Consider the following 26,275-nt stretch of genomic DNA (forward strand, 5'->3'; position numbering starts at 1 on the left):
ATTCATCCACTCTTTGTGAAGCCCTTATCCTAAGGAGAGACGAATGGCTTAGAGTGGTTTGTTCCATTTCTGGTTCCAACGCATGAGAAGTGGACTGTGCACAGGTGCCATAGTTCGTGTCACGGACCTGCTGGGGCGTATGTGTGTACATATATAGATTGTTGGTGTAGGCATCATTTGCTCTTTCTCATATTGTGCTCTGCCTTCACAACGAGTTGCCATGATATTGCACTACCTCGAATAAGTAACGCTTCACTAATAGAGAAGACTATTGTTACTTATTCTCAGTGAGTACCACCACCCAGACATGTTTCAAGGCTATTGACCTATCATCAGTGGGCGGGCAGGTACCCTGGTATTGCAGACATGGCGACCCAGTTGTGAAGATAATCACACAATATGAGAGATGCCAAAAGGTGTATATGACAATATTTTAAATAACTAAATGCACAAGGCATAATACATTAAGAGTGTAATATCTATATAATATCGGTGTGTAGATACACCATAAAGAAAGAGCAAATGATGCCTACAACAACTACTTTGTAGTTTCTTAAGAGTTGTCTATGGTGTATCTACACACCGATATTATATAGATATTAAACCCTTAATGTATTATGCCTTGTGCATTTAGTTTTTATTAGTAACGGCCGCATGGTGCAAGAAAGCCTATGGCTTATGCTGCACCAGCCAAAAAAAAAAAAAAAAAATCCGAACAAAACAATGATAAAAACAAAAAATAAATAAATAACTAAATAATAATAATTAAATAAAATAAAAAATAAATAAAAAGGAAATTAAACCTATCATCCTATGCGCTTCCCTTACCCGAAAGTACTATCCAGATGACCTTTGAATTTCCCCAAACTGTCGGCCTCTACCACCCATGAAGGCAACTTATTCCAGTAATTTATAACTCGCTGGCTAAAATAGAACTTCCTGCAGTCCAATCTAAACATTTCCCCCCCGTAACTTGAATTTATGTCCCCTAGTTCTAGCATCATTTATAATCTTGAAAATTTTGTCCTCATTCATTTTACTGATGCCTCTCAGAGCCTTAAACACCTCAATCAAATCTCCTCTAAGGTGTCTAGTTTCCAAACTCTGCAACCCACATATTCGAAGTCTTTCTTCATAAGGACGCCCCTTTGCCGATCTCACCAGGCGAGTTACCCTTCTTTGCACCCTTTCAAGAAGCTCGATGTCTTTCTTCAGGTGCGGTCTCCATACTTGAACACAGTATTCCAAGTGTGGTCTAACATAAGCCTTATATAATGGGATTATCACGTCCCTATCTCTACTTGCAAAAGTTCGATAGATCATCGATAGGACACCATGGGCCTTCCTTGCAACCTGTTTACAATGCTCAGAGAATTTCATGTCTGACCGTATCGTAACACCCAAGTCCCTTTCCTCCAGTACTGGCTTTAGTTGAACTCCACCAAGTGAATAAGTTTTTTTGGGATTACTGTTTCCCAGGTGTAATACCTTACACTTTGTTGGATTAAAGCACAGCTGCCATTTTTCTGACCATTCCTGAAGTCTATCTAGGTCTCTCTGAAGAAGCTCAGCTTGACAGTGATCATTAACTACTCTCCCAATTTTAACATCATCTGCAAATTTAGACATCACGCCCTCTATCCCTTCATCGATGTCATTTATGAAAATTAAAAACAACAGTGGTCCTAATACTGATCCTTGGGGAACCCCACTTCTTACATCAACCCAATCTGAGGAATAGCCATTTATCACAACCCTCTGCCTCCTGCCCTGAAGCCATCCTTCTATCCATCTAAGGATTTTCCCAGTGATTCCAACCTGTTCCAGCTTATAAAGCAACCGTTCATGTGGGACTGAGTCAAAAGCTTTGCTGAAATCTAAATAAACAATGTCGAAATTATTCCCTAAATCCAGCTCGTGAGTGACCCTTTCGAAATAGCGAACCAGATTTGTTAAACATGATTTTCCCTTTACAAAACCATGCTGAGTATCATTGAGAATTTCAATTCGATCCAAATGATCCTGAATTCCACCCTTGATCATTGCCTCCATGATTTTCCCTACTACTGAAGTCAGACTGACAGGTCGATAATTTCCAACTTCACTTTTAGAGCCACCCTTATGTATGGGAGATACATTTGCACTTTTCCAATCCAAGGGAATCTCCCCAGAGTCTAATGATGCTCGCATAATTAGCCTCAATGGTTCAATGCACTCGCTTGCCGCCTCTCTTAAGATTATAGGGTATATTCCATCAACTCCAGGAGCTTTACTGGTCTGTAGGCTCGAAAGTTTTTTCATTAAATAATCTTGCGAAATTTCAATATCATTAATTACATATTTTTTAACTTCGCTCCCACAATTTCCCTTTGCCACAAAAGGCTTTTCATTTGTAAATATCGATGCAAAATAACTGTTGAGTTCATCTGCAACGGCAGCTGGTGTATTTATTACTATCCCTTTCCCTTACGTAAAGGTCCGATCTGGTTTGTCCTGCTCTTCTTGGCATTTATATATGTGAAGAATTCTTTATCCCCCCTCTTTGCTCTGTTTGCTAGTGATTTCTCATAAACTGCCTTTGCCTGTCGAACCTTTTCTGTGGCTCTATTACACATCACCTTGTAGCTGTTATAGGCTTCAGTACTTTTTATTGTTCTGTAACCTTTCCATGCCACCTTTTTCTGCTCAAGTAATGCGGCAACTTCACTAGTCATCCAGCTTGGAACCCTCCTCGTGTAGTATTTTTTTAATGGTATATACGCATTCAAGGCATCTGTGATTAATGTTTTAAAAGCGTACCACAGTTCAATTGTATTCATTCTCTGCGCGATATCTCCCCAGGTAATAGAGGCCATGTAGTACCTTAAGGCATCGTAATTTCCTTTTCTGAAATTAAAACCCATTCCTTTGCCTTTTACTTCTGCTACCTCTCTCGTCATCATCCACCGTAGAACTCCGTGATCAATTCCTGCTACTGGTTCCTCTACTGTCAGTCCTGTTATGTCATCCGATTCATGGGTGATGATGAGGTCTAGGATATTCTTTTCTCTAGTACTTTCCCTGACATGTTGATACAAATAACAGTCATCTAGTTGATTTAAAAATTTTGTTCCCCATGTCGAGTTTCCTTCCCATTTATTCCAATCAATTAGAGGCAAATTGAAATCACCCATAATAAGGCATTGACGCTTACTTGCCCATTCCATTTGCATGTAGAGGCTTTTGTCATAATCTTCACAATCACCTGGTCTGCAGATTACTCCTACTCGCATTATACCTTTGTTTCCAACTTTCCAACTATCTCACACCATACAGACTCTATACTAGCATGTGAAACGTCTGAATCCGGGAAAGCTATCGTCGCACTCAGGCTGCTTCTGATAAGTTATTTCTGAGTTATTTCTAAGTTATTTCTGATAAGCAATAGTTATTTTAAATATTGTCATATACACCTTTTGGCATCTCTCATATTGTGTGATTATCTTCACAACTTGGTCGTCATGTCTACAATACCAGGGTACCTGCCCACCCACTGATGATAGGCCAATAGCCTTGAAACATGTCTGGGTGGTGGTACTCACTGAGAATAAGTAACAATAGTCTTCTCTATTAGTGAAGCGTTACTTATTCGAGGTAGTGCAATATCATGGCAACTCGTGAAGGCAGAGCACAATATGAGAAAGAGAAAATGATGCCTACAACAACTACTTTGTAGTTTCTTAAGAGTTGTCTATGGTGTATCTACACACCAATATTATATAGATATTAAACTCTTAATGTTATTATGCCTTGTGCATTTAGTTATTTTAAATAGATTGTTGGATAACCAGCAACCATTATTGCTGATGAAGGTGGCCGCTGCTGCCAAAAGCTCCTGTTTTAGTGGTTTTTAGTGATTTTAAACATCTTTATTTTATTGCATTTTATTCTTGTTATATACCATTTTATTTAATTTTAATTTTATTGTAATATACAGTTTATACAGTCAGTGTGTATTTTATTTTTATTTTTTGTTTACTAAAGGAATTTTATCGATTTGAGTCAGTGTTTTAGTAGCATCATAGATGAATCAAGATGTAGACGAAGCTGTTTTTAAGTGGCTGAAGTTGATTCGAGACCAAAACATGCCAATATCATTGATAAAAGAAAATACTATGGAGTATGCATCTTTCTGGGGCATAAAACATTCAAAGCCAATTCTGATTGGCTGGACAAATTTAAAACGTGTCATGATTTACTTAAAAGTTATTTTGAGTGGAAGTGGAGTGGTGAAAGTGGGGTTGTAATTGAAGCCTGTACTCGTTGGAATAAAACAGTTTTGAAAAAAAATATGGAGGGCTAAGAGCACAAGGACATATTCAACGTTGATGGAACAGGTCTAATTTTTAAATGTTTGCCGAACAAGACACTGACTTTTAAAGGTGAAAAATATGTAGGTGGTAAAAATAGTAAGGAGATAATTACAGTCTTGGTTGGTGCAAATATGGCTGTAATGAAAAACTGAAGCTTTTGGTAATAGGTAAAAGTAAACAACCCCAATGTTTCAGAGGAGTAAAGTTGTTAGACTTGGATGACAACTGAAACTTTTGATCAATGGATTTTAAATTTCGATAGAAAGATGACAAAGGAAAACAGAAAATTCGCTGTGATTGTCGACAACTGCCCTGCCCACCTTTACTCGGTAATTTCGAAACTTACAAGTGCGAAGCTTGTTTTCTTCCCTCCGAACACCTAGTCTAAACTGCAGCTAATGGACAATGGACGAAGGCATTATCATGAATTTGAAAATGCCCTACCGAAGGCACATACTGGAAAAAATTATACTGAGAATAGAAACCAACCAACCAAACCAACCTATAGATTCTGTTATAGATTTGCTGATGTGCATACAGAGTTGGCAAAAGTGTGGAGTCGAGATGTGACGAAACAACAATTAAGAATGTTTTGCAAAAGCTGGTTTTGCTAAAATGCCAATTAACAGTGATGGGAGGTATGAACTGCTACAAGACATTGAGCAATCTTGGGAAGAACTCCAAGCGAGAGGTTTGATCAGTAGAGCAATTGTTCTTGAAGAATTTTTACGGGTTGATAATGATGTCATAGTAGCCGAATATCCAAGTGGCTCCAACTTTTTGGAATGTATTCAAAGAACTAGTGACAATATCAACAATTAGTTGGATGAAAATGAGGGCAACGAAGATATGAGGGCAATATTAAACCTTCCAAACATGAAATCTTGACAGCATTTGAAACTTTGCATCGAGGCCTTCACTGTGAATAAAATGTGCCAGAAAATATATTTGAGTGTGTAAACAAATGCAAACATTTTTATGAGTGATGTACAGTAAAATACCGTGTACAACAAAAAATAACCAAATATTTTACGACATAATTCTTAAAAGTGTACCAATATATTGTGTGCATCATGTAAGTTATAATTTCTTAATATGTGATATTAATAAATTGTTTTAAAATGTTAGAAAATTTATTCATTCTCACTTATTTCTGATTTATTTCCCATATTTTACTGTATTTCTGAATGTTGAATTACAGTATTTTTCATTGTTTAAAAAGGTCATATTTTTTTATAATGAAATTTCTGTATAACAAATTTTTTCAAGCGAACAGTCGATTTCGTTATATGGAGGTCCAACGGTATATACATGCAGCTGTTCAGTGTAGTGGTGGCACCTGGAACAGAGTTCAACTCCACCATTGTAGAGTCACTGTCACTAGTTGCTCTGTATTACACAACTCTAATTAAAACATACTGCTCCAATGAAGAAGTATGTTGTTGTTTTATTTAAAGTTTCACTGCTACCTCTAGATTTTTATTTTAAGTGTCACTGTCATTACCACTACCCAGACTCTTGTTTTGATCCTATTTGGGATCTCATTGGTGGGTAGGTAGGCGATGTGAAGGCCTTAACAACTGAACTGAGAAGTATCCGTAATATATGAGATGCAGTGGAGTGCAGGACAATAAAATAAGTAAAGTGAGTTTATGGCAAAAAGCTTATGCTATATGACACTGTTGTACTTGGGGGACAAAGCCATGTTTGATACACATCGTTGAGTTATGTACTGAATGTGACCGTAACAACCCATCACTGGATTGTTAAGGTATTCACATTGTCTACATGCTCATGCTGAGATTCGGTATAGGATCAAAACTTGAGTCTGCATAGTGGCAATAGCTTTAAATATAATGGCAATATACTTCTCTATTGGAGCAGTTATTTTATTTAGAGTAGTGTACTAAATGGCAAATTTACTTTGCTCCACATTATGTATGAAATATGTCTTTGCTCTCCAATGCCATAAACTCATTTTGCATTCATATTATTAATGTACATTGAATATTTGGATGCCAGAGGTTGCCTGTATAACTTGTTTCCAATCAGATGCATCCATTCATGACTGTAGTGCAGTGTATTCATCTGAAAATGGGTTCTTCCAACAGGATAATGCCCCAGGTTATGAGGCCAGAATTGTACAGAACTGATTCCAGAAATATGAGAATGAATTCAGCCTTTTGCAGAGTCCTTCATAGTCTCATTCAATTGAGCACCTGTGTGATCAGGTGGAACAAGCTCTTCAGAGTAGAGATCTGCAAGCATCCAATTGGCAGCAACTATGGAAGCAGTATCGCTGTGGTGTGCTTTCGACACCTTATCGAGTTCATGCCACTGCGAATCCATGTTTTTTTAATGTGAAATTGGTGGCTTAATTGCTGTTAGGCAGGTGGCCACTGACTTCTGCAGTAATTCAACCTAGCTTATCCATCATAACATTATGTTCATGCATTTGGTTTGGAGGACATTTATTTTGTTTTTGGCCAGTTATTTATTTTTTTTTAATTCCTTTATATGTTCAGAATTCTTTTTTGTCTGTCCACAGTGTATCCCTAAACCAGCTTCTAGACTACAGTATACAGTGGCTGACAACTCCAGTACTTAAGTCTAATTTCTGCCATATGTGCATGCATTTGGTTTAGCATCACCTTCATCTATATCAGTTAATTTTTGGGCTGATTTTTTCCAACTTGTATTATAATTATCTCTCTTGTTGTTTCTTTTACTGCACTGACCTTCTTGAAATGTTAAAATCTCTACAAAAAAAATTTTCACAGCACCATACCAAGCAGCTGTATTACACCAGTCTGAAGTTTGGCACATTACTCCTTGCACCAAGTGATGACTAATTGTAGTCTGGCAGTGAATAGTGCTAATTGGGGAATTTAATTCTTTGAATGAATTGTCAGACAGCTTGCTTTGAGATGTACCTGTATAATATTTATAAACAAAAACAAAATAATATTGCACTAAAAGTTGCACGTGTCTGACAGAATTGTAAATTCAGAGCTGCAATGAATGTGTTAACAGCTAGCTTTTATATTAAGTTAAACCTTTCTAGTTTATCAAAATCCAAAAACGATTGTCTTTTTGGATTTTGTTTCAAAGGAATTCAAGCAAATTGATACTTATGTTGATTGGATTTGGTGTGTTTAAATATCTAAACAAGCAATATCTTCAGTTGGGTGACTGGTGTCCTCTTCGGCTCATTTCATGTGATAGAGAAATTTTCTTATTTTTGGATTTCTTAACTTACAAATAAATAAGGTATTTGCATACCTTAATTACCCCCATTACTTTTGCACACATTTATAAAACAGAAATCTGCAGCAGCATATGTTGAATCTTCTGTGAAACTAGTCTCTGACGTGAAATATTGAGCTCTTATGAGGTGTGATCGAGTTCAGTGACTGACTTTGTATGTTGATGTTTAAGCGTAGTAGCACGCTGCAACTTGTTGAAATGTGTTCACTGACTCATCTAGACATAGTAATGCATGAATTGCCTGCTTATCTGCAGTCAGCACGAATTTCTGCACTTTGAATAGGTAGGGGGGAGAGAGAGAGAGAGAGAGAGAGAGAGAGAGAGAGAGAATTGAATGTGTTTCACCAGCATTTTAATATTTTTCACTTCTCAATAAAATGAATGATTTTATTGAGAAGAAGAACAGATTTTATTTAGTTCAAAACGCATAAAGTTAAAATAATTCTGAAAAGTCCTTGAACAACATATAACATCTTCTCTGAAAGAGAAAATGCTGTATGTTAAAGAAGGCTAGAAGGCTACTTGTCTATTGAAGAGAACCATGCTCTGGTTACACTTCAACTTCAAAAACCAGTGATTTAATTGCTCATGTTCATTACCTGATTAGAAGTGATTGACATTCAACTATTCACAAAATTTCTAGTGAAATTGGTATTTCTAATGGAACGTGTTAAATTTAACACAAGGTTTGGGACTGCTATGAGTTTCAGCCAAGTTTTTTCCTTATTGATGATCACAGAAGGCGACATTTTCTCACGTCACGATCTTCATCACTGTGTTGCTGCTGACTTCACTTTGTGACTTCCATCATTACTGCTGATGAATCTTGGGTGTATGGCTACAACTTGGAAGCAAAACCTGATACTCTTGTTGGAAGACACCATCTTCTCCAAAGCACTAAAAGCAAGACATTCTTGATCAAGTACAAAAAACGTGTTATTGTAGTTTTTGACTCAGAGAACATTGTTCATTATGAATTACATATGGTCAAATAATGAACTAGAAATACTACAAAAGAGTTCTACAGTGATTGCATTATGCTGTTTGGAGGAAACAGCTGGAAAAAGTGGGCTTTGGGGAACCAGCACTTGCATTGTGGTAATGTCCTTACACACTAGGCACTTTCCATTCAAAGATTTCTCAGAAAGCACTCAGTCACTGTTCACTGTGGTCCTCCATTTGCCATACTCACTGGATTTAGCTCTATGACCCCCCCCCCACCTCTTTTCAAGTTTAAAGTTGCCTGGATAAGGTCAAAGATTAGCAACAACTGAACAGTGAATAAATCATTCTTAGTGCAACAACACTAGAGCTGTTAATAGTTCCAAAAGAAGCCTAACAGGAACACTTACAGAAGTCGTTCTGGAATTACTATACATGATGTTGAGGAGACTAGGTTGAAGGAGATCTAGCTGAATAACTGGTAAATTTCAATTTCCCAATATTTTTGAATCACACTTCATACTTGAGGCACTGCTTTAACAAAAGGAGATCCATGTATTTAGGTCAATGCAATGTCAAGATGGAAAGGATGGAGAGAGAGAGAGAGAGAGAGAGAGAGAGAGAGAGAGAGTGAGAGTGAGAGTGAGAGTGTTCATCTCCAATAGAGATGAATTGACAGCTTTCAGCCAGGTTTTGTACATTGGACCAGTGTCAAATGCATAGAAAACCCATGAACAAAAGTACTTCCAGGCAAGAATATTTTTGCAAAGTATTTTACTATTAACTAGTTCTAGTTCAGTGACCTAGCATAGTCAGTACTGTGTGTATGTTTGTGGCGAGAAACATTCAAATGTATGTGGAAACTTTGTTTTTGACTATCCCTTTCAGTCATGGTAGTCCATTTTCACATCTAGTTGAACTAGTCAGAAAGGAAATATCTACTAAATGATGTAATTATCACTCAGCTAAAATGGTACATGGAACAGTTGCTTTCAAACATTAAAAGACTTTGCCTACAAAACTTTCCACTCTCTTTTCATGTAGATATTCAAATATGGCTGGGAAATGATACATGGTTCATATTGATTGAGATAAAAATATATGACATATATATATTCTTATAACAAAGGGCAATATGATTACTTAATTTAAGGTATAGGCAAAGATAGAGATACATTGTTATTTTGAACCGGAACACGTGGAAACTAAAGCATACAATAAACGAGAAGCCTGAGGCCTTCGTAGCCGAGTGGTCAGGAGCGGGAGTGCAGTAACACATGCTCTCTGAGTAGACCGGAGTTCAAGCCCCTGACTGCTAAATACGGTCGACCTGCCAACCCGCATTGGACCATCATGGCAGATTATGGTCCATTTTCCTCACCATGAATTGTTGAGGAGGCTTCCGTCTTGCAGTGGGTTGATAATGGCTTCTGTTTACCCTTTTTTTTTTTTTTTTTTTTTTTTTTTTTTTTTTTTACCTTTAGTTTTAATACTATTAGCCTTCCAAATTGGCTGGCTAACATCTCTAAAAACATACATGGAAATATAATAAGAATGAAATACAGCAATACCCTGCATAGCACTGATAATTGGTACTGAAACTGTTCCATGTTATGTGAAACCATGCTGATTGAGGTATAATTATAATGGGTTTTAATTGAAAGCATACCAGAGAAACAACAGTCTATAAATTTTTTTAATAAATCTATAAACAATTTGTGCTTGATAGCTAATTAAAAGGATTTGAAATAAAAAATATTGCAAAAAATTTATTAATGAAAAGGTAACATCATGAGAGATGAGAAAAATTAGCTTTATTGTTTGTTTAGGTATGTCAATAATGAAGTTTGGTGATGTTATCTCTTTTGTCAGCATACAAGTGTTTGTAGCATCGAATCCCATATTGTGAAATTTGCCATATTTTGATGCTATGTTCATTTGGATCTCCATTCATAATTGCCTTGCAGGCCATGTCAACCCACTGAAAAACTTTCTCCAATTCTTCTATTAAATTCTTTTAGTGCCACTTCAGAATTGTTTTCCTCTTCTTCATATGCAGTTTCCTCATCAATTTCAAGGAGAGTTGCATCATCTAAGTCATTTGTATGTGAGTTAGTGCAGCCACATACATTGGCAGTCTCCAAAGTTTAGAATCCCAAGTCTTTTCCAATCTTCACAATATCTTAGGCAATTGTCTGAACTTGCGATTTAAAATCAATGAAATCATTTGCCAAATGGGGCAAAACATGCTGCCAAACAGAACAAATGTTGTTGGCAATGATTTCTAGCTGAGATGCAGATATATTTTCAATCGCATTTAAAGGGTAAAAAAATAAATTGTGAAATGAAAAGTTTGAAAAGCTATCACGTCATCTCATCAGGATGGAATTAATACTGAACACTGTTGCTCGTTGCTGCCGACTGCCTGAAGAGAGCTATTAGAACACGTGCATGTGAGACAATACATTTGGCACTGCAGCATATATGTACGCATACCTAGGCTACACAGCACAGCATGTATGTAGAATATATCTAGGCTATTGAATGAGTTTTAATATGTACAGTAAATTTTTGACTTAAACTTAATCAAAACCTGTGCTGTGAGGTATTGCTGTACTTAAGAATTCTAAATACAGTAGAACGTCGGCTGTCTGGAACATCAGTTATCTGGAATAATTTGAAAGGCTGCGCTTTCTTCTTTTTTTTTATTGATGGTTAGAACAGTAAGCGCTGGTCATAGTGATCGTGTTTGCAAATTGAATTTTGATTATAATAACTGAAAGATTGAGTTTACTACCTGTTTATAACAGATTGTACAAACAAAAAGCCCAATAAACCGAAAACTGCAAATTATTTTTATTGTTTTATGGTTGTGACCTCTAGAAGTCTATGTGACCTTCAGAAATGTGTTTTAGAAAAATATCACAGAGACTACTGGGTTTTCTCGGAAACCATGAGTGAGTTCCAGATTAGTTTAGTTCCAGATTCGGTAAGAATAACATTGGCCTGAAACTGTGCAATTTATTATTTTTTCTCAATTTTTTTTACGGAAAAATGTGAATGAAAAGAAAATGCGTAGTTTTTTAACATTGCAACAAAAAACAGAAATTATTAATAGAATTAGAAAAGGTGAAAATTTAGGAAATCTCTCCAAAGAGTTTAATGTAGGGACATCAACAATTTATGACATCAAGAAAAATTCCAATGCTATAACAGAATTTGTGTTGATTATGGATAGTGAAGGAGGATCTAGCAGTAAAAAGACTGTTGAAACCTGAAAATGCCACTTTAGAGAGCGCACTTTAATTTTTTTGTTATCTTCAGAAGCAAAGTTTAGATGAACCAGTGTTGTCTGGCCCAATGTTTTGCGAAAAAGCATTGAATTTTAATCGAAAATTAAGAGGTAATGAAGATTTTAAGGCAAGCACAGGTTGACTGAATAACTTTAAACTGAGACACAGTATATGTGAACTAGGTATTCAAGGTGAGAAACTTTCTGAAGACGAATTGGCAGTGGTGTCCTTTAAAAGTAGTTCGCTTCAGTTAAACAAATTATGAGAAAGAAAACATTTATAATGCTGATGAGAGCTTATTATTGAAAGCATTACCAAGAAAAACCCTAGCCACTAAAAGAGAAATGCCTGCACCAAATTTTAAGATGAGAAAATAGCGAGTTACAATTGCTATGTGTGCAAATGTCATTGGGATGCACAGATTGTCCGTGCTCATTATCGGTAGGTGCCTCCGTAGCCAGGTGGGAAGGAGCAGCAGTGCGTAGCACATGCTTCTTGATTAGACCGGGGTTCGAGCCTGTCACCACCAAATACGGAGGATGTGGAAAGGTCAGGGAATGACCACTGCATATTCCCGGAGCAATATGGCCTTAGTTGCTAATGCTCCTAAAAACCTAACAACAAACAAACAAACAAACAAACATCATTATCGGTAAGTCGCAAAAACCGACAGCATTTAAAAATCTTTCTAATTTTCCTGTTTTGTATAAAAATGCCCGGATGGATGTTTCTGTTTTCCGAGATTAGTTTATAATTTTTATTTATTTAATCTTATTTAATTAAATTGTCCGGAAAATTTTCCAGTTCTATTATCTGGAAAATTTGGCTATCCGAAAAGAGGTCTGACATAAATTATTCCGGATAACTGGCACGCTGCTGTATATATATAACAAAGATAATTATATTGAAAGCAAATGTATTAAGTTAATCAGTAAACTAAAGCATAATGTTGGTATCCTTAAATTTCATTAAATATCATATTAACAAAATGTTACGTATACACTTATGGCCAGAAGGCTTTTTCTCCACCTTGTTTATTGCAGATATATATGAGCAACAGCACTTAAATGTATTCAAAAGTTTTAGCGATTGTTAAATCCTATATTTCTTGAGCTAGCTCTACATCAGATATACCATAAGCATTCTCTATATATGCCTTACAGTATTGGAACCACTGTACACATATTGCAATGGTATGGTCCTTTTTAATTTGCTTGGTATGATGAATGACCTTTAAGACTGATTTTATTTTATTATTTTTATTTGTATATTTTATTTTATTTTTTGTTTTTTTATTTTTTATTTTTTTACTTTTTCATTTTTTCTTTCATTTTCATTTTCCATTTTAAAAAAAAAAGGTAAACTGCAGCTATTATCAATCCACTGCAGGATGGAAGCCTCCTCAACAATTCATGTTGAGGGAATTGGACCATAATCTGCCACTGCTGATCCAGTGCAGGTTGGCAGATCAACCGTGTTTAGCAGTCAGGGGCTTGAACCCGGGTCTGCTCAAAGGGCGTGTGCTACTGCACTCCCACTCCTGACCACTGGGCTATGGATGCCAACCATTTCCCATTATTCCTTTATTTATTTTAGTCTTGAATGCAACAGATATATGTACCTATTCCTTATTATTTCGTATAATACTAACCTAAACAAAATCGGTTAGAGCGTTGCAACATGCATAGCGGCAAGACGAAAAATGCACACTGTCTTTTCTTATTTAGCTGTACTATGGTAACAACATCTTCGGATTAATTCTATAATTTTAATTAATTGCACCACTATCTGTCGGACCAGCGGTTCACTATTTCCAGTTTACAACCAAATTAAACCCCCATTATCTCTAGCTTACAACTAAATTAACTCCCCATTTGATATAATTTTTAAACCTATTAATAAAAATCTGTTAAAATTGGAATATGGATCATAGAAACAAAAAGGTTTTGGCTGATTGCGTTCACTTGTACATTGATGTGTGTTGATCCCTGTTGAGTGTCCAACAATGTATATAGGCAGTAATCAGCAGGTGATAAATTTTAAAAATTTAAATTAAATATTTGTGTTCGATACGTTAAGATTAGTTTTAATATCCCTATTACCATTCTTCACAATTATCCTTAATTGCACATAAGTAATTGATACATTAGAAATTTTAGTACGTGAACACAATTTATAGTTTAGCTATGGCTTGTATTATAAGTTATAACTCAAATAATTTCAACTGCATAATAGATTTAATCAATATATATATATATATATATATATATATATATATAGACAAAAAGGGTAAAAATCAGCATATTTGTGCATATGGTAGGGGAGTTGAGCTATAAGGTGTAGCAACCATGTAAGAATATAGAGAACCTGTAAGTAATAAATCAATTTACCTGAAATAAATATAAAATGCAATTAATAAGGGCATAATAATTGTAAGGACCAATTATTATGCCCTTATTAATAAGGGCCCTTATTAATTGCCCTTATTAAATGCCCTTATTAATTGCATTTTATATTTATTTCAGGTAAATTGATTTATTACTTACAGGTTCTCTATATTCTTACATGGTTGCTACACCTTATAGCTCAACTCCCCTACCATATGCACAAATATGCTGATTTTTACCTTTTCTGTCTGTTATTCATTATGGTTGACAGTCCTTTCTGCATCTACCGTAGTTCCCGGAACCATAACCTGGTCTTATATACATTTTATAAATTTTGCATACACTCTCACAGCCCATTACTGTTTGATAAGACTTTTTTGTAATTTCATTGCATCTTTATTTTTTACACACACACACACACACACACACACACACACACACACACACACACACACACACACACACACACACACACACACACACAGTAGAGCATCGATAATCCGAACTAATTGGGACTGGGGATAGTTCGGACTCTGATTTCTTTGGATTTTCGAACTTATCAAAAATACTGTTTTGGAGACTAAAACAAACCTATAGTATGTTTAGAAATAAAAACACTGACTTTAAAATCTGAAGGAGTGCCTAATTTTTTTCTTAAAATCCAGCATGTAAGCAACAAATGTCCAGATATGGGTTCTCCTAGAATTCCTCTCTGTGTGAACCACAAATAAATGGCATCTTCGAGGGATGGATGGGTCATTAGCTGTCCTCATAGGTTTTTTTTTTTTTTTTGCACCATCTAAATCAAGTTTTATTGCAAACTTTTAAAATTTTTTCCTTGTTGTTTTTAATGTGTGTTATGGTTAACTTTCCAAACTTGTAAAATTTTGCTAATGAAGACCCGCTTTCTCCCTTTGAAAGTCTGTTTAAAATCTTAATCTTCAATTCAATTGTTAAAAATTTCTGCTTCCTTTTAAAAGACGAAGAAATCTACAGTACAGTAAAATAAAACTTGGTAAAAAACTCTGTTCAGATTCTTTTTACTCCATATCTCACTTGTACGTATCATGTTAGTTGCAGTTTCTTCATGTCGTGTTCTTTGTTATTGAGGCACCTCCGTAGCCAGGTGGGCAGGAGCAGCAGTGCTTAGCGCACATGCCACATGCTTCTTGATTAGACCGGGGTTTGAGCCCATGACCACCAAATACGGAGGATGCGGAAAGGTCAGGGAATGACCACCGCATATCCCCGGAGCAATATGGCCTTAGTTCCTAAAAAAAAAAAAAAAGGCTTTGTTATTGATCGATGCTTGCTTTTTTTTTTTTTTTAATCGTTTTAGCTTCGACAACTCCAAAACATGTCAGTGAACAGAAATATCGGATTACAAAGTGGGTCGAATAACAGATTACAAAGTTATGTTTAGTTAATGTATGTATATTAAGCTATGTACGTAAGCATAAATTTATTTTTATTTTGCTTACCTGTGGATAATATTCTTATTTTTATGTATCATTTAATTTTGTTAATTGGTAAGGGGGAAAAATGGTGTAAATTTGTGCTTTATACCTTTATTTTTATACCTTGTGGATAAGGTCCTCAAATTTTTGCTTATTAGAATTGCTGTTTAATAGAAAATTCAATTCGTGAATGTGATCACAATAACGGGTGCTTACTTATGGCACCAGCATAACAAAAAATAAATGCTGGCTCATTCAGATTAGTGACATTTCGAATTATTGACGTTCGGATTTTCGTTGCTCTACTGTATATATATTGTTTGATTTGGGAAAAACATTGTTTTTATTCATACTTAAATCACTTACAAACACAAATATCAATACTAAATTTTTATCGGATAATGTTTCTGCATTATTTTTGAATCCTGTCATCATGCCCATTGTTGTTTCATATATATTTATCAGTGATATTGATAAAGGTATATCAGGTTTAATGGTACATGGAACAGTTGTGTGCAGTGTGCTGCTGCAACAGGATCTAGAAAAGTTGGGCAAATGGGCTGAGAAGTGGCAACTGAAGTTTAACATTGACAAATGCAAAGTATTGCATATGGGTAGAAGTAACCCCACAAACGTACCAATTGTGTGGTACTACACTTAGGGTGGTAGAAAATGAAAAAGACCTTGGAGTAATTGTGCAGTCAAAAAGAAATTTTCTGAGCAGTGCAGACAGGTTGCCAGAGCAGGTCATGGGGTATTGTCAATGATATTCAGAAATTTTGCTAGTAGGAAAAAGGAGGTGATTATCCCTTTGTATAAGGCAATGATCAGGCTACACATTGAGTACTGTTCAGGTCTTGAGGCCTCATTTTTGGAAGGATGTAGAGTTTCATGAGCGAGTACAGAGAAGGGGAACAAGATTGGTGAAGGAAATGAAAGAATGGTCTTACCAAGCAAGGCTTAAGTTCTGCAAATTACAATGTCTGGAGACTAGGCACCTGTGAGGTGATCACATTGAGGTGTATAAAGTCTTGAATGGGTTGTGCAGGCTCAATTCTAATGGGATTTTTCCTCTTGCACAGATTACTTGCCTGAAGGGGCATAAATGCAAATTGAGGAAGGACAGTTGTAGAATAAATGTGTGGAAATTTGCCTTTAGCCAGCGGGTAGTTGTTTGCTGGAAGAAAACTTCCATCTTCGTTGTGGAAGTTGATAGCTTAAATAAATTCAAGGGAGAACTAAACCATCTTTTAGATGGAATAGATGTGTGAATTTTTTTCTTTTTTTTTTTCTTTTTTTTTTTTTTTTTTTTTTTTTTTTTTTTTTTTTTTGGCTGATGCTACATAAGCTCATATATTTTCTTTTTTGCATCGCATGCCTCTAGAAGGCCTCACTTACCGGACACTACCAGACATTCAAAATTCATTTTGAATATTTTTTTTATCCTCCATACAATACTCAATTCAAGCTCCTGAAAGACGACCCTTTAACCATGTGTGATTCTTATAATGAAGAACTGGCACACTTCATTTTTATCCTGAAACAAAGTGACTTTGAAGAATGCAAGGCACAAAGTACATTGATCTCTCTCTCTCTCTCTCTCTCTCTCCAATGTTCCAAAATTATCTTGATGTCAATGCAAATGTTCCAGCTTGTTTCTGTAAACATCCACCTGAGGGATCAGTAGAGGCTTCAATTCCCATGGTATACTGTAATGCTGTGCTGTTACTGGTCTATCTTATTATGCACCTCTTGAATACAAAATATCCATACTCAACCCTCAGGCGAAAGTCAACAGAATTAAACTGGTGTGCTTTGTCGGAGGGGCCAGTGGAAAATATTTTGTATTCCAGAAGTTCCCACTGAGGTAGACTGGTAATAGCACATCTTTACTGGGTACCAAGAGAATTGAAGCTGCCTCTCCAGACTTATGCTTAGCAACAGTGATTACTTTGAGCACTCAGTATAATTCTTTGCTCTGAAGTCAAAAGTAAAACTAAAATTTCATGATTGACAACAAATACCACTTTAATCATGTTGTGTTCAGCAAAACTACACGAACCAAAGACTGTTCCACTGCTTCTAGAGTAGTACAAAGGTTATGCTTCTTGAGTACTCTTTTAGTAAGGGTTCTCAAGAAACATACCGTGCTTCGTAGTGTATAAGTTAACCTTTGAAGTGCAAAAAAAAGTCTAAAATTAAGGCCGATTTATATTCCGAGTATAAAATAATAAGCTTGAATTACTATGGGATTGAGTCAGTCTTGATTGGAGAGGGCAGAGGCAAAGTGAGTTCACTTTGACTGAATTAGTCAGCCTCTGGCAAAGGTTGCTTGACAAAAAATGGTGTTTCTTCTGTCAGACTGGAAGGAAAAGTGTTAAAGTAGGGTGGTTTTCCATCCAAGTGTATTAAAAACCCGATGCTGCATATTTACATGAACGAAGCAGTGAATGTGTTAAGGTTCAAAAAACGTGAATTTTGTTAATTAACAAAATTGAAACCCAAGAATTTGTTTATTTTTATCAGACACAAACAGTTCATGAAATTTGTGGGAGTTATTTTTGGGCTTACTTTTAGTTCTTGGAAAGTAAACCCCCAAGATTATCAGTTTCTTTTAGCAAATGCACATCTTTGTTGAGGAATTATTTATAGTGAAACCACTTGCAGTGCAGTACTGAATAGGCAACAGGGAGTAGCTTGGTTACATAATAAAAGCCTCCCACATATGAATAAGCATCAATAAGAGCAGTATTGCTTCTTGCCGCTAAAGGGAGTACTGTATATTATTATTATCAGCCATATGGTATGAGGAAGCCTGAGGCTTATGCTGCATGCACCAGCCAAAAAAAAAAAAAATTCCCAAGTTATCCAGAGAGAGAGAGAGAGAGAGAGAGAGAGAGAGAGAGAGAGAGAGAGAGAGAGAGAGAGAGAGAGAGAGAGAGAGAGAGAGAGTAGTCACCAAGAAAGAGCAGAATGATGATATCCAGCTCAGGACCTTGGCAAACCCAAGGTCCTGAGCTGGAAATCATCATACTTTACAATTTGTTGCTCAGTGTAATTAAAATGCCACAACATAAACTTTTAAAAGAGCATAAATAATTGAATTAAAAAGGACAGTGGTTATTAATGCCAATTTGATTGTAATGCACACTATATGAGAAGAAAGATGATTTTAAAAATAAGTAAAATAAAAATAATTAAAATATAATTAAGCACAAATTTTCAAAGCACAAAAAAACAGAGCTCAGTTTATATGCTGGAATATACCGTAATTAGTTAACTATATATAAATTCTATGATACAGTGTCTGCTGTGTGGCTGTCACGTGTTTACATATGAGAACTGTGAAAAGCTGTTGTGTATACATTAATAACAAAATGCTTTGATATGGCTGAAAAAGAAAAATTAATTCTGAAGTTTTTGTGGCACTGGGCTTCTCCTTTCTGAGCAACTGTACTTACGGTTTAACCCTAATTCTCAAAAAGCTTTGTTAATTTTTCTTTTTTCTGCTTCCAACTACAGAGGACATTTTTATAGAGTGCATATAGTATAGGTATTATAAATGTATATATATATCACATATATTATAGATTTAATATTCATGCCAAGATTCCAACAAGTGATTTGTTGCATAATTTTTGTGCAATAATTTGTCAATTGATGTAAAGAATTTCATGATTCATCAAATTGTTTATTAGGGCTAAACTTGGTATGCCACAGTTTCTTAGCCCAGAGGCACAGAGTTTATTAAGAGCCTTGTTCAAGCGAAATCCTGCCAATAGATTAGGTAAGTTTGATATTTATTTGTATTAATGTACTTATATATAGACTTCCCATTTTCTGATGCCATCTTTATATATATTTTTAATGCAATTCATAAACCAAATCTGGGCCATTGCTGTTGTAAATAATTTTCTGTTCTAGTACTATAAAACACCATGTCCAAGTAAAGAGCATTCAGTGAAAGGTAGAACTGGCAGCATTTATGGTGTGAAATGCTGCAACTATGGGTAAGTGAATGAAATAGAGACAAGTTACATATGTTACAGACAAAACAATTTATTCATACTGTGAAATTGTATGTAGAATTAATTACTGTATTTCAAATAAAATTTCTGTTCATTTAGCAACAGTAAAAATTTACTCAAAAATGCAAAACACATCTAATTGAGATACTTACACATTTGACAACATCAAATAAAGTACAGGCAGTTCTCGGTTTATGAGTTCCCGGGTTTATGAGTTGTTTTTTTTTTTTTTTTTTTTCCCTATCAGGTATCAACAAAATTGAAAATATGAACATTAATTGCAAAAAATTAAGGTTAAACATTCATAAATACCACGTTTCAAACCACGCGCATAGCTATACAGTGCAGTGTACCCCGCTTTATGATATTAATCCGTTACCATCATATCGCGAAAATATCGTAATGTGAACCCAATAACACATTGTTTTTTGGTAATTCATTCCACGATCTCGGAATTTCAAATTTTCGTTATATAACTCATTAAAAGGTCGTTTTTATAGTGTAAATTGTATTAGTTACCAATTCAAATCATTAAAGGCACTACACTTTCATCGTTATCATTTATTCAGTGAGGAGAGTGCCAGAAGTTTATGAAACGCTAACAGGGAGCTAAGTGATTTTGTAATAACTGAGAGCAAAGTGGAGGAGAAATTCCAAGTTAAACACGAGGAAGGCACCTGGGGTGGATGGGATCTATCCAGTTATATTAAAGGAGGCAGCAAAGGAAGTAAGCAAACCATTAGCCATAATTATGAGAGTTTCCTTGGACTCGGGAGGTCCCCATGGACTGGAGGTGTGCAAATGTATCACCAATTCACAAAGGAGGTTCAAAAGGTGACAAGTAACTACAGACCTGTTAATTTAACCTTTATTCTTATTCCACACTCCATTTTAAAATCTCGTCCTTTATTCTTATTCCACACTCCATTTTAAAATCTCGTCCTTTATTCTTATTCCACACTCCATTTTAAAATCTCGTCCTAAACCTTGGTTCTCCAACAAATGTGCTAAGGCTGTCCAAGAGAAGAATGTTGCATATCTTAACTGGCTTGTTTCTAATTCTTCAGTTTCATTTTCTGCCTACACCAAAGCTCGCAACAATTGTAAAGCAGTTATTAATCAGTCCAAACTAGAGTTTGAACAGGCTAAGAGTAGAAAACTTGCTTCTTGCCCTAATGGTAGCCGAGCATTCTGGTCTCTTGCCAAAGCTATTGGCCGCAACTTTTGCCCATCTCTGCTCCCACCTCTGTCCAAACCAGATGGTTCTGTTGTCACTTCAGCCAAGGATAAAGCTGACCTGCTAGCATCCCATTTTTCTTCCAGCTCATGTATTAACAATCTTGGTAAAACACCTCCCACCATTCCTAACACGCTCCATTCAATGCCTTCTGTGGTCTTCCGTCAAAAGGATATCAGAAGGATTTTGATGAATCTTGATGCTAAGAAAGCTCCAGGTCCTGATGGTATTTCTCTACTTGTTCTCAAAACCCGTGCTTCTGAACTTACTCCTATTCTTTGCCGCCTTTTTTCACTTTCTTATTCCAAAGGTGTTTTTCCTTCTGCTTGGAAATTTGCTCATATCCAGCCAGTTCCTAAAAAGGGTGACAAATCCCTCCCATCCAATTATCGTCCCATTGCAATTACTTCTACTCTTTCTAAAGTAATGGAGAAATCAATTAACCGCCAACTCTTAAACTACCTAGAAACCTTCCGTCTGATCAACGATCGCCAGTATGGATTCTGTCAGTGTCGATCCACTGGTGATATTCTGGCTTATGTTACCCATTTATGGACTAATTTAATGGAAAGGTTCGGTGAAACACAAGTAGTTGCTCTTGACATCTCAAAGGCTTTTGATCGTGTTTGGCATAAAGGTCTTCTAAACAAGCTTCCATCTTATGGTTTGCCAACTGTTTTTAGTAATTGGTTATCCAGTTTTCTCTCTGATCACTCACTGAGGGTGATGGTAGATGGCTCCACTAATGCCGGTGTCCCCCAAGGTTCAGTTCTTTCCCCCACTCTTTTCCTTTTGTATATCAATGACCTTCTTCCATTGACTGGAAATCCTATCCATAGTTTTGCCGATGATAGCACATTGCATTCAACTTTCCATTTTGAGAAACCTTGTCCTGCTCAATCAGCTTCAAGTTCTCGAAAATCTGCTGCCAATTCCTTAAATGCCGATCTTCAGGTAATTCTCCAGTGGGGCAAAGACAACTTAGTTGATTTCAACCCTTCTAAAACTCAGTCTTGTCTTATATCTCGCAAAAAGGATTCTTCTGCTCCTATGCTTATCTTTAGTGACACTCCGATTTCTAGGCAAAATGATATATCTCTTTTGGGGATTATCCTGACTTCTAATCTCTCTTGGCAGAAGCACATTACAAATATTGCTTCCTCTGCATCTAAAAAACTTGGTTTTCTCTTTCGCTCTCGGCGTTACTTTTCTTCCAAACAGCTGCTCACTCTGTATAAATCGCAAATCCGCCCTGCCATGGAATATTGTTCCCACATCTGGGGTGGTGCCCCCAAAACCTCTCTCAGGCTTCTTGATTCCATTCAGAAGAGGGCAGTTAGGTTAATTAATGATTCATCTCTAACAGAGTCTCTCCACTCGCTTTCTCATAGACGTACTGTTTCTGCTGCATGCCTCTTCTACAGATACTTCCATGGGCACTGTTCTTCTGAATTGGCTTCTATAATTCCCGCTCTCTCTTTCAAAACAGTCCGAACACGTGCCGCCACCAGCCAACATCCATTTACTGTCCAGCTTCAAACCCACAGAACTAACTTTTCATCTTCCTCATTTATTCATTCAACTGCCGGTTTCTGGAACAACCTTCCTTCATACGTATTTCTTGAAAATTACAATCTACAGAAGTTCAAGTCCAATGTCAACAAATATCTTCTTTCGTCTTTTCAACCCCCAACCCAAGCACGGTACTAAGTACTATAGGTTCCAATACCTCTCGTGTTTGGGGTTCTCATAAAAAAAAAAAAAAAAAAAAACTTAGTATGACCAGTTAGCAAAAAATTGAGGAGAATACAATGCTGCATTCCCTTTGCCACTCTCCACATTAGATATTGAAGCATTGTATTATTTTTATTCTATCTCACACAGTTGTCTGCAAATAGGACAAGGGTCTCAGCTCCTTGAGAAGTTTGCAGGTAGTGTTGCAGCAAACTCATCACACAGTTTGGATATTTTCCTATGTCTTGCTCCTCGTCAATCAAGTAGTTGAACCGAATTTTTTCTTTTTCATTAGTTATACCAAATACTGCACATTTTCGTGTGCACTTGAAATAAGCAGAACTTGGTTGCTGAAGACTTGTTGGATAATGTACTGTTTGAGCAAAATCGAAAGATATTACCCTAGTCATATCATCTGAGTTGCCACACCAGGTTTGGTAATACGATCTCTGATTTCAGGCTTTCTGGAGGTGGTCCAAAGCACTGTTCAGCTTCAGTTCTTTCTCTTCATCCTTGAAGTTCTTGGCTTGAAAAATAGAGATTTACTTCTACGGAGACATCACACAGATCAGCAGCTGGTTTCATGACTGTCACATAAGGGATGTATTTTGTCCAAATTCTTCTAAAAGAATGCCATAAAATAAAGCAGATATCACTGGGGTTCTGTAAGTTGTTGCCCACCGCGAGCAGAGGCCCGCAAAAGATGTCTACCTCGCACGGAATCATGTTTACTTTAATGCCTATTTACTCAAACTTCTTTTTACATTTAACCACCTTTTCGTAGTACAGTACACATATATACTGTATATCACATGGTCACTGGTTCATGCTTTTCTCTTCATTGCTACATTACCTTGCATTTTTGATCCAAGATAATTGAATAACTTTAATTAAATGTAATTTCAGTTATAATAAGAGTATTTATTAGGTTGATAATTAACAAAGAAATACTTTAAATTTTAAAAAAATTAAAAAGTGGGCATGTTCAATTACAGTTGCGTTGCCATTCATTTCATACAAGAATGCCCACAAGTGATAATTATTATACAGTTAATTAAACCTTTAATTATTTACATTCACTTAATGTTTGTTTAACCCTTCAACTTTAAAAAGGTGTTATATATTTTATGCATACATTCAAATGTATACAGAATGGGAGTGTATAGAATGTTACTGACTGCAATATTGTGATGTTGCTGTCATGTTCAGTACGATATCCTTCTTTTGCCAGAAGTATGGAAGCTCCTTGATGCTGGTGTGGAAAAATTCTGAGTTGATATGATACCTTGTCATTCACTTAATCATTAGTGTGGATCTTGTATCCTGAAAATGTGCCGTTTCAGAAGCCCAAAGAAATAGCAGTCACATGTGACAAGTCTGGACTTAGCCCTTTGTGACTATTATCACAGAAAGTGCATAGCAGTATTTCCTTTAATTACTGTTGTATTGCCTTTAATTACAATCACATCTGCTGTGTGAGGACGTGCACTGTCCTGAACACAACAACAACAGATGGAAGCCTGTTCCAACAATCAACAACCCAATTGGGGATATGGCTGAAGGCAAACTTTCACACATCTATCCTGCAACCATCCTTCCTCAACTTGAATTTATGCCCCCTCATATGTGTAGTCTCAGCAAATGGAAGAATGCCATTAACATTCAGCTTACTCAATCCATTCAAGGCTTTAATCACTTTAATGAGATCTCCCCACAGGTGCCTAGTTTTAAATGCAGCCTTTTTAGGTAAGTGCACTCTTTTGTTCCCTTCATCAATCTGGTTGCCCTTCTCTACGCCCATTCCAGCAGTTCTACAGACATCCTAAAGTGAGGCCTCCAGATCTGTATACAAGATGTGGCCTAATAATGGCTATCATGGCACAATATAACCTTGTTGTTTTTGTGCCATAAAAAACAAACCAACCTAACAATGACCTTATACAAAGGGATAATCACCTCCTTATTCTTGCTAGCAAAGTTTCTGTATGTCAATGACAAAACCCCATGAGCTGTCCTGTCAGCATGTCTGCACTGCTCAGAGCCTTTCATGTCTGGCTGCATAATTACACCCAGGTCTTTTTAATTCTCCGCTGAGTGTAGTACCACACAGTTGATAAGTTGCTCTGGAGTTACTGCTACTCATGTGCAGTACCTTGCATTTGTCAATATTAAACTTCAACTGCCATTTCTCAACCCATCAACCCAATTTTTCTAGATCTTGTTGCACTAGCTCACCATGATGATTGTCATTAACCACCCTTCCAACCTTTGTATCATCTGCATACTTAGACATTAAGCATGATATACCTTCATCTATATCATTGATAAATATTGAAAACAACAATGGACCATGGGGTCCCCATGAAACTGAACCATGGGGAACTCCACTAATAACATTAGTTCACAAAGAGCAGTGCCCATTGATAACCACCCTCTGTCTTCTTTCACTTAACCATTCCTTTATCCATAGCAGTAACTTGCCCTTAATGCCACATTGCTCCAGTTTGTACGGTGCCTCTGTAGCCAGGTGGGCAGGAGCAGCAGTGCGTAGCACATGCTTCTTGATTAGACTGGGGTTTGAGCCTGTGACCACCAAATACAGAGGATGCGAAAAGGTCAGGGAATGACCGCCGCATATCCTCCTGGGGATATGCGGCAGCCTTAGTTGCTAATGCTCCTAAAAACCAAATAACAAACAACAGCTCCAGTTTGTACAGCAATTTTATGTGCTCCAGTATCAAAAGCCTTCCTGAAATCCAAGTATATGATGTCAAAATTATATTTTGCATCCAGTTTCTTGGTCACTGCATCATAGTAATCTATCAGATTGGTTAGACAAGACCACCCCTTTGACAAATCCATGCTGTGATTGCAGTATAATTGGATGCCTGTCCAAACTTTAACCAGTGACTCCATTATTTGCCCTTGAACAGACGTTAAGCCAACAGGTCTGTAATTATCCATGTCACCTTTGGATCCCCCTTTATGAATTGGGGATATTTTCGCACATCTCCAGTCCCTATGGACTGGAGATATGCGAATCCAGGTATGCTCTCATAATTATGGCTAAGAGTTTGCTTTACCTCTTTTGCTGCCTCCCTTAATATAATTGGATAGATTCCATCTGCCCCAGGTGCCTTTTATATATCCATCCTCAACAATTTCACTTCTGCTTTCCTTTCAGTTATTATCAATTCATTTAACTCCTTGTTACAGTTTGATAAACTTCTGGCATCCTCTTTCCTAAACAGTTCCTCATGTGTGAATGTAAATGCAAAATACCTATTCCGTTTGTCTGCAACCTGAGCAGAGTCATCAACAGTTAACCAATATAGACATAAGCATAGGAGTCTTTGCATTCTTCACCAGAGACCTCTCATAATCTGCCTTAGCTTGCCTAACCTTCTTTGTGACTTGATTACAGATTAATTTATATTTACTGTAGGCTTCTGTATGACTTTTCTTCTCTGCCATGTGTCTCAATAATTCATCTGTTGAGTTAACCATAGTTCATATGGTTGAATTTTCAGACTGTGTCCTCTTGTTTTTATTTATACATATAGATAAAACCAGAATTT

At 36.4% G+C, this 26,275-nt stretch overlaps 1 protein-coding gene across 2 annotated transcripts in view; it reads left to right on the forward strand.

Annotated features, from left to right (window-relative positions):
- S6kII (Ribosomal protein S6 kinase II) overlaps positions 1 to 26,275 on the forward strand; it is a 297,018-nt gene that overhangs the window by 163,921 nt on the left and 106,822 nt on the right. For both annotated transcript variants that reach the window (XM_090379290.1, XM_090379291.1), the window contains one exon: positions 19,397 to 19,485. In XM_090379290.1, coding sequence (XP_090235416.1) covers positions 19,397 to 19,485 — 89 coding nt within the window. The remainder of the gene's footprint in view (positions 1 to 19,396; positions 19,486 to 26,275) is intronic.

This window comes from Mastigoproctus giganteus, chromosome 8, assembly GCF_048544385.1.
Source record: "Mastigoproctus giganteus isolate SK-2022 chromosome 8, ASM4854438v1, whole genome shotgun sequence".
NCBI lineage: Eukaryota > Metazoa > Arthropoda > Arachnida > Uropygi > Thelyphonidae > Mastigoproctus > Mastigoproctus giganteus.